The sequence below is a fragment of the Mizuhopecten yessoensis genome, unplaced genomic scaffold (genome assembly GCF_002113885.1).
Source record: "Mizuhopecten yessoensis strain PY_sf001 unplaced genomic scaffold, ASM211388v2 scaffold8745, whole genome shotgun sequence".
NCBI lineage: Eukaryota > Metazoa > Mollusca > Bivalvia > Pectinida > Pectinidae > Mizuhopecten > Mizuhopecten yessoensis.
In genome coordinates, this window is record NW_018407700.1 from 1,083,891 (window position 1) to 1,092,545 (window position 8,655).

Consider the following 8,655-nt stretch of genomic DNA (forward strand, 5'->3'; position numbering starts at 1 on the left):
CTTGTTACCCTGTATCAGCCGTCAAGATCACTGCGGTCGGAGTCAGAATCTTTGTTGTGTGTCCCAAAATCTCGTACTGTGACCTACGGAAACAGATGCTTTGGGAGGGTTTCGGCTACGTTGTGGAATAGCTTACCATCTGCTATTATGAAGTCGATGACCCTGGCCAAGTTCAAGAGGGACATAAAAACTCACCTCTTCACGTCTGCATTTTAGAATCTTTGCAAAGACGTCATGTAAATACCACCCTTTTATTTGTTCAATAATGTGCACATTGCTTGTTAAATGTATGAAAGTGATTGCCAGCCTTTGTTGTTTGTTTTCACAATTACAACCATTACTATTATCCATATGTTGTAAAGCGCCTTAGAGTAATTTTACAAATTATATAGGGCGCTATATAAATGCTGTATATTATTATTATTATTATTATTCAATTTAATGACTTGTGATCTAGTTTTTACTACTCTTCAAAAATGAAAAACCTTCCTCTGTTGTGTTACAGATATTTCTTTTGTCTGAAATCTTGAGTTGTTTTTAAATGTATAAATATAATATAGAATATTTTGTCCTCACTGAACCAATCAGCTAATGTGTATAGATCTTGCTATCCTGGTATTCAGATGATGAGGTCACATTAAATAATATGTAAAATTTCATTGGTTGAAATATTCAGATGATGCGATCACGGAACAAACAGCTGAAGGAACTGTTCCCAGATGGGTTTGGGTGTCACCACGCAGGCATGCTCAGACAGGACCGTAACCTGGTGGAGCGTTATTTTTCCGCAGGCTTTATCAAATGTCTAGTTTGTACCGCCACCCTAGCCTGGGGAGTTAACCTCCCAGCGCACGCTGTCATCATCAAGGTTGGTAAAGAAAGCAGAATGTCCTATACTTATACACATACACTTTGTTTTAAATTACTTTGTTTTAAATTGGGAACAGTCGGGAAAACTTCAGGGATAGGCAGATATAAGGTCATATTAGGTCAGAAGCTGTCTATACCCATGTGGTATTGTATTTTGTGAGATAGAAAGGAACACAAGATGTTCCAAAATTTTGCTCAATAATATAATTGATATTCATTCAAAGAAAAACCTGTATAAAACTCCCACCTATGAATCTGAAATATTTGTCCTGTCTAGACAGGTGACCTCTGTATGGAGGTTCCAGTACATATAGGATCTTAATTACAGTATCCATTTCATATGAGATAAATGAAACAATTCTAAAATGTATTAATTTTAGTTAAGTCTTTGGCAAGCTGAAATGAACATTTGTTTTGAGTTTTGTAAATCTCATATGAATTGAAATAAAATGTAAGATCCTTTTTCGACTTGATAAGAAATTTTAGCAAATTTCCCCATTTTTTTTTCTTTTCTGGATCAAATCTCAGTTTCCACCATTTTTGCTGTATATTCAATGACTAGTGATGCCATGATATAACTTCAAAGTTTCATTATCATTTCTGGTGTCACAGGTCGTATAACATGAGTTCATATACCAAAATATGATATAGGTGTAATTACTGAATAACACTGCAATCATGTGATAAATGAAATATTGCTAAATGGGAACCTAGTACACAGTATTACTGTCCTTCAAAGACAGGTGTTCACTATATGAAGGTAGATAGCAGGTTTGACTCTTTCTAAATGATTTCAAAGAATGGAAGAGTTAAATAAGCAACTATATTATTTTTCTTTTAGGGTACCCAAATTTACGATGCTAAGAAAGGTTCGTTTGTGGATCTTGGTATACTGGACGTGATGCAGATTTTTGGTCGAGCTGGACGTCCACAGTTTGACAAGTTTGGACACGGAACCATCATCACGGCACATGACAAACTGTCTCACTATCTATCCCTGATGACCAGACAGAACCCTATAGAGAGTCAGTTCTGTAATAGTCTTACTGACAACCTAAATGCAGAGGTGGGTAGGAGGAAGGAGAGAGTGGGTTGGGGTGGGGATAATAACCCCATAGAGAGTCAGTTCTGTATCAGTCTTACTGACAATCTCAATGCAGAGGTGGGTAGGAGGAAGGAGAGAGTGGGGTGGGGATAATAACCCTATAGAGAATCAGTTCTGTGTCAGTCTTACTGACAATCTCAATGCAGAGGTGGGTAGGAGGAAGGAGAGAGTGGGGTGGAGTGGGGATAATAACCCCATAGAGAGTCAGTTCTGTAATAGTCTTACTGACAACTTAATGCAGAGGTGGGTAGGAGGAAGGAGAGAGTGGGGTGGGGTGGGGATAATAACCCCATAGAGAGTCAGTTCTGTGTCAGTCTTACTGACAATCTCAATGCAAAGGTGGATAGGAGGAAGGAGAGAGTGGGGTGGGGTGGGGATAATAACCCCATAGAGAGTCAGTTCTGTGTCAGTCTTACTGACAATCTCAATGCAGAGGTGGGTAGGAGGAAGGAGAGAGTGGTGTGGGGTGGGGACAATAACCCCATAGAGAGTCAGTTCTGTGTCAGTCTTACTGACAATCTCAATGCAGAGGTGGGTAGAACAAATAATTTGTTACCTCCTTAGACATGTGTATGTTTGTTATTTCATGTCTTATCCAGCCAATCAGCTGTTAAATACAGCATCCTTTATGTCACTGTCAGCACTTACATTTGGCCACGTGTATGACAAGGAAATGTTGATTTAGCTGTTGTGTTTTAGTGTTCACCTGGCTAACAGAAACCTTCCTTATTACCATCTGTAGATATAGATGTATGTCTATCATCTTGGAAATATTCGTTGATCCTTTTTATTTGTTGTCTTCAGTTTGAACACTATACTGTAGGAAAAAAGATAGGTACATCATATTTGAATACCTGTCAGTATACATTGTATCTGTATATTGGTGCAGAGGATTTTGGCACTTTCACATGAAGCACCAAATAAAATGAAAGTATAGCTTCAAGCAAAATATCCCAATACTGAAGTTAAAAAGCACTTTAATGCAAGCAATATGTATTAATGAACATAATATATATTTGATTTCTGTTGATATGCATTTGTTCATTAATCAGTGTCTTCCTGTCAGTCTTGAAGGTTTAGACCAGTGTGCATACAGTGTATTAGGTATAGGCTGTTTTAGACCTGTCTACATACCGTGTATTAGGTATAGGCTGTTTTAGACCTGTCTACATACAGTGTATTAGGTATAGGCTGTTTTAGACCTGTCTACATACAGTGTATTAGGTATAGGCTGTTTTAGACGGTCTACATACAGTGTATTAGGTATAGGCTATTTAGACTAGTGTGCATACAGTGTATTAGTTATAGGCTGTTTTAGACCTGTCTGCATACAGTGTATTAGGTATAGGCTGTTATAGACCTGTCTACATACAGTTTATTAGGTATAGGCTGTTTTAGACCAGTGTGCATACAGTGTATTAGGTATAGGCTGTTTTAGACCAGGCTGCATACAGTGTTTTAGGTATAGGCTGTTTTAGACCAGTGTGCATACAGTGTATTAGGTATAGGCTGTTTTAGACCTGCCTGCATACAGTGTATTAGGTATAGGCTGTTTTAGACCTGTCTGTATACAGTGTATTAGGTATAGGCTGTTTTAGACCAGGCTGCATACAGTGTTTTAGGTATAGGCTGTTTTAGACCTGTCTGCATACAATGTATTAGGTATAGGCTGTTTTAGACCTGTCTGTATACAGTGTATTAGGGATAGGCTGTTTTAGACCTGTCTGCATACAGTGTATTAGGGATAGGCTGTTTTAGACCTGTCTGTATACAGTGTATTAGGTATAGGCTGTTTTAGACCTGCCTGCATACAGTGTATTAGGTATAGGCTGTTTTAGGCCTGTCTGCATACAGTGTATTAGGTATAGGCTGTTTTAGACCTGTACAATTTTACTGTTCATGTATATCTGTGTTGTCCAGATTGCACTGGGGACAGTGACCAATGTGGAGGAGGCGGTCAAGTGGCTAAGCTACACTTACTTGTATGTACGGATGAAGTGTAACCCCCTCGTATACGGCATCAACTTTAACACATTGGAGGTATGTAAGAAAGCAAACTGATAAAAAACGAATGTTGTAATCAAGTTTAACTAACTGTTTATGAATATATAGAGGACATTCAATGGTTTCTTGGTAAATAACATTTCCATTTCACCAGTACACTAAACATTTTGGATGTTTTCATGACTTAAGGGAAGATACTGAGGAAAGTCTGATGTGAGAGTGAAATTAGTATGATATTTAATGGAAACTAGAAATGGCAGGAGATTGTCAGTATCGTGTTAATCATTGTATTGTGTCAGGGTATCTGATAGAATATCACAATTGCATGTTAAATATTTGTTTGTGACGTCTCAATCAACTTACCACATTTTTATGTCTTCATTGCAGTGAATATATTAGCTTTTTCAAGCTGATTATTGCCCATAAATAGAATTATATAGATGTAGCTTTGGTTTTCTTAATGAATAACAGTTATATTTCACAAATAGGATTCATATTTTGATAATATTCATGATTTTACATCACAATTAAGTCAATATCTTCAAAAAACATATTTATTCAACCCATTAATGAAATACAACTGAGTAAGAACAAATATTGAATATTACTAAAATGCTGATAAGAAGTTTTTTCATTGATATAAACTTTTCATCATTGTGAAATTGCAAACCCCAGAGTTTTGGCCTGATTGGCTGAAATAAAAGCTAGATGTCGAAGCATTTTTTTTTTTTTTTTAACTTTTTTTTTAAGAGTTAGAAATGATAAAATTAATGACTTTTGATGTTTATTTCTAATCCTGCTGTATTTTGTGACATATTTGATATGAGGAAGTCATGCTACAGAATGCTGTAATATTTGTGTTTACATGTCGATAGGCTGATCATCCTACAACAACTTATTCCGGACTATCCTTTGTTGTTAGTACAATTTATCTGATTTGTTACCAGACTGACCCCATGTTGGAGGCACATCGTCGCGACCTCATTACAGATGCCGGCAGAAAGCTGGACAAGACTCGAATGATCAGGTTCGATGAGAGAACGACCTACTTCTCCTCAACTGACCTGGGCAGGATAGCCAGTCACTTCTACATCAAATATGACACTGTAGAGGTAGGTGTCTCAGTGGAAAGGAGACGTTCATTTTTATTCTGCAATTTTATATATAACATTCATGTTAATTCTTCAAATTTCAGTTGATTTTCAGTAATTGGAACAACCAAAATGTATATGTTTCTTTTGTTGTTAAGGTAATAAATGAAAATCTGAAATCCCTGATGACAGAAGCAGATGTATTTGCCATGGTTTCAAAGTCCCAGGAGTTTGACCAGATAAAGGTTGGTCCTTTATCTTATGAAATGTTACATTTTTTTCTGGTGCTCTCACTGATGTATGCTGTTAACATGACCTCAAATTGATATCTGAACATAGCTAAAAAAAATCCAGTCGTAATTTGCTGGGTAATTAATTTGTTTTCCTTATCCCATCCTCTATAAATTAAAAACTCTTGTAATTGAAATGGTGCCACGGAGAAGCTTTAAAAGTGGCCGCTTGTTGCCAAATGTTCAATATTTTTTAACAACGTGAGATTGAGAGATCGTTGGCATGTTATGGAGAAGGTATCACAACACGAAAGTTTCCCAAATGATGTGTCATGCATGGGTTGGCATTAAATCTCTATAAAGTATGGATGTTACATAAATCTTTTTTGTATCACACAGGTTCGGGAAGATGAGATGGGTGAACTGGACAACCTGCTGAGTGACACGTGTGTGATGCAGGTGCAAGGAGGTGTGGAGAACACGTATGGCAAGGTCAACATTCTCATGCAGGTGTACGTGTCGCGCATGAACATCGAGAGCTTCTCCCTCATCTCTGACCAGGCCTATGTAGCTCAGGTAATCCTACGATCCAACATGGATTTGTTCACCAAACTATTTTCACAGTAAATAGGCAATATGTTTTAAATATTAAAAGCGGGCAAGTAAACCATTTTTTTTCATATCCTTCAACCTTGTATTATAGTTCTGTAATTCTTGGTACCTGTTCTTGAGACCTCTTCTATGAATAATATAAATGTATTGTTGATACCTTTTAAAGTCATTGTATGATAATTCTCTGTGTGCTGTAGAACTCTGCACGTATTGTGCGTGCACTGTTTGAGGTGTGTCTGAAGAACGGTTGGCCTGTGATGGCCAGCAGACTACTCAACCTGTGTAAAACCCTGGACAAGCGACTGTGGGGGTTTGAGCATCCCTTAAGACAGTTCCCAAACCTCTCCAGGGAGATCCTTGACAAACTAGAGGCTAGAAAACTCACTGTGGACAGACTCAAGGATATGGACCCTAAAGAAATAGGTATTTATCTATTGTACTGTCATCAGTCATTTCACATCTCCCTAACTCTGATCCTGTTTACTCAGAGGCGGCAATATTTCAACTGAAAAAGTTCTTATTTTCATCAAAATTTTCAAGTAGATGGTTACTTCTCTGATTACTGCGTATGCCTTGTCACAACATCTATCCCCCACTTATTATTAACTCCTGTTTACAGGTATAACAGATAATTATCATAATACAAATGTACACCCATTGTCAGAAGCATCATTTAACACTCAAAACTATTTCGATCAGCAAACTGATTTGATATTCGGAATTCGTAGTGGGGATTTTTCAGTATTTTTTCAATACTATAATAAAGAAAGACAGTTTTTTTCACACAGTCATTTTGTTTGTTTTCCAGAGGGGGGATCCACTGTTATTGTAGCCAACCCAGAAAAAATAAAATGAAATAATCGTAATTAAATGTGGAAATAGTATGACATACTATAAATAGTTATTGCACTCTACAAGTCACAGAAGGAAACTGAGGGAATCCAAACATTTGTTCTTTTTAAGGATTTTGTTAAATACATCTATTTGTATACAAAAATCTGGAGTCTTTTTACTCTAGGTCACATGGTTCACCATATACGCATGGGACCTGTCATCAAGAAGTGTGTGAACCAGATTCCAGCCTTAGACTTGGACGCCACCATCCAACCAATCACACGTACTGTACTCAGAGTGAGGCTGTCCATTGACCCGGTCTTCCATTGGGATGACAAGGTCGGTGTGACTTAAATGTTTTTACTTTTAATTGATTTAGAAATTCAGATCTCAAAAAATGCTATCATTTGTCCTTGCACCATTTCCTCTCGAATTCAGAAGTATAAAGACGCTTTTTGCTAGAATTATCCTAACTGTGTGTGAAAAATAGTATTTCTTTACTAAAACATGTACCCTTCATACACAGCTTGGACATTAAGTTTTACTCAAGAAAAGGAAATATACTTATTTTCTACAATTGTTGCATGAAACAAGTGTTTTGTGCAATGATCTTTTTTAAATGTGATGTAATGGTAACTCCTATTCAATAAGTCAACAGAATTGGTTTTGAAATTAAAAAGACCTACCATGGTAATTTTTTTAATTGTCTGTCATATTGGAAATCCTGATAACTTCCTTTGCCTGTAAACTTGCATGAACTTGCAATTGAACTGTGGGACATTAAAACTCTTGTGTGTCTTTTTGCAGGTCCATGGAACGAGTGCCGAGTCATTCTGGGTGTGGGTGGAGGACCCGGAAAACAACCACATCTACCACTCGGAGCGCTTCCTCCTCCACAAAAAGATGGTAAGTACTCGATGTAGGTAACAGAGTTTTTGTGCAAAATATGGATCTTTTGATCTTTTGACTCACAAACTGAAACGAACTTGGTTGTGAAAGTAGCCTCGGAGACATGTTTGTCATGATGTTTACAGGTGAAGGCGAAAGAGGTCCAGATCCTGATCTTCACAATCCCAATCTTTGAACCTCTGCCGAGCCAGTACTACGTTAAAGCAGTGTCCGAGAGATGGCTGGGATCAGAGGCCATGTGTGCCATCTCCTTCCAACACCTCATCCTTCCCGAGAAACATCCCCCCCACACAGGTAGGTCATAGGTGTGGAAGGTCAAAGATCTGGGCCCGTATTCATGAAACTGTTCTCGTACTCTGAACTCCAATTCATTGCTCAAGGTCAACTTCTTGTTCTGGTGATAAATCAATAATACTTATCATGTTGTCCATTATTTGGAAGAATTTTGGAGAGACTTAATGCAGAATATTGTTTTTTACCTTTTAACTGTGTCACCTGATTAAATTTAAGCACGTTTCAAGAAGGTTGGTTTGAGCACAGAATCCATGCATAAAAACGGTTTCATAAATACAGGGCCAGAAGATGAACAGTAAGGAGGTCTGAGGTGGATAGCTATAAGAGTATTGCTAATCACCATTTTTTTAGGGTGATGATTTTAAAATATTTGTGTTAGAATGTGTAGCCTATATCAGTGTGAGTAGTTGAAGATGTTTTACCTCTTTGTATTCATGTGTGTGGCCCTCGCTGCCTACACTTACCACTACAGCTCTGTTTGTCTGTATGATTATATGATTACATTTGTTCTGGTCAGTTTGTATGGTAACACTTTCCCTGGTAGTTATACCCTGGCAAATTGAGTTTGGGGACGGGGGGGTGGGGTATATAGAAAACACCCTGTCCATCGATCTGTCTGTGATACTCCTCCTTAACCATTTATGCTCACCTGGTCCAAAGATCCAAGTTGAGTTAATGCAGTAGCAAGGCATCCATCATTGTCCCC

At 37.7% G+C, this 8,655-nt stretch overlaps 1 protein-coding gene across 1 annotated transcript in view; it reads left to right on the top strand.

The window, feature by feature from the left end:
* LOC110456442 (activating signal cointegrator 1 complex subunit 3-like) overlaps positions 1-8,655 on the top strand; it is a 356,696-nt gene that overhangs the window by 9,647 nt on the left and 338,394 nt on the right. The window contains exons 16-25 of the mRNA XM_021507214.1: positions 677-868; positions 1,712-1,936; positions 3,896-4,015; positions 4,927-5,091; positions 5,229-5,315; positions 5,700-5,876; positions 6,110-6,335; positions 6,931-7,085; positions 7,554-7,652; positions 7,781-7,949. Of these exons, the coding sequence (XP_021362889.1) occupies positions 677-868; positions 1,712-1,936; positions 3,896-4,015; positions 4,927-5,091; positions 5,229-5,315; positions 5,700-5,876; positions 6,110-6,335; positions 6,931-7,085; positions 7,554-7,652; positions 7,781-7,949 (1,615 nt within the window). The remainder of the gene's footprint in view (positions 1-676; positions 869-1,711; positions 1,937-3,895; positions 4,016-4,926; positions 5,092-5,228; positions 5,316-5,699; positions 5,877-6,109; positions 6,336-6,930; positions 7,086-7,553; positions 7,653-7,780; positions 7,950-8,655) is intronic.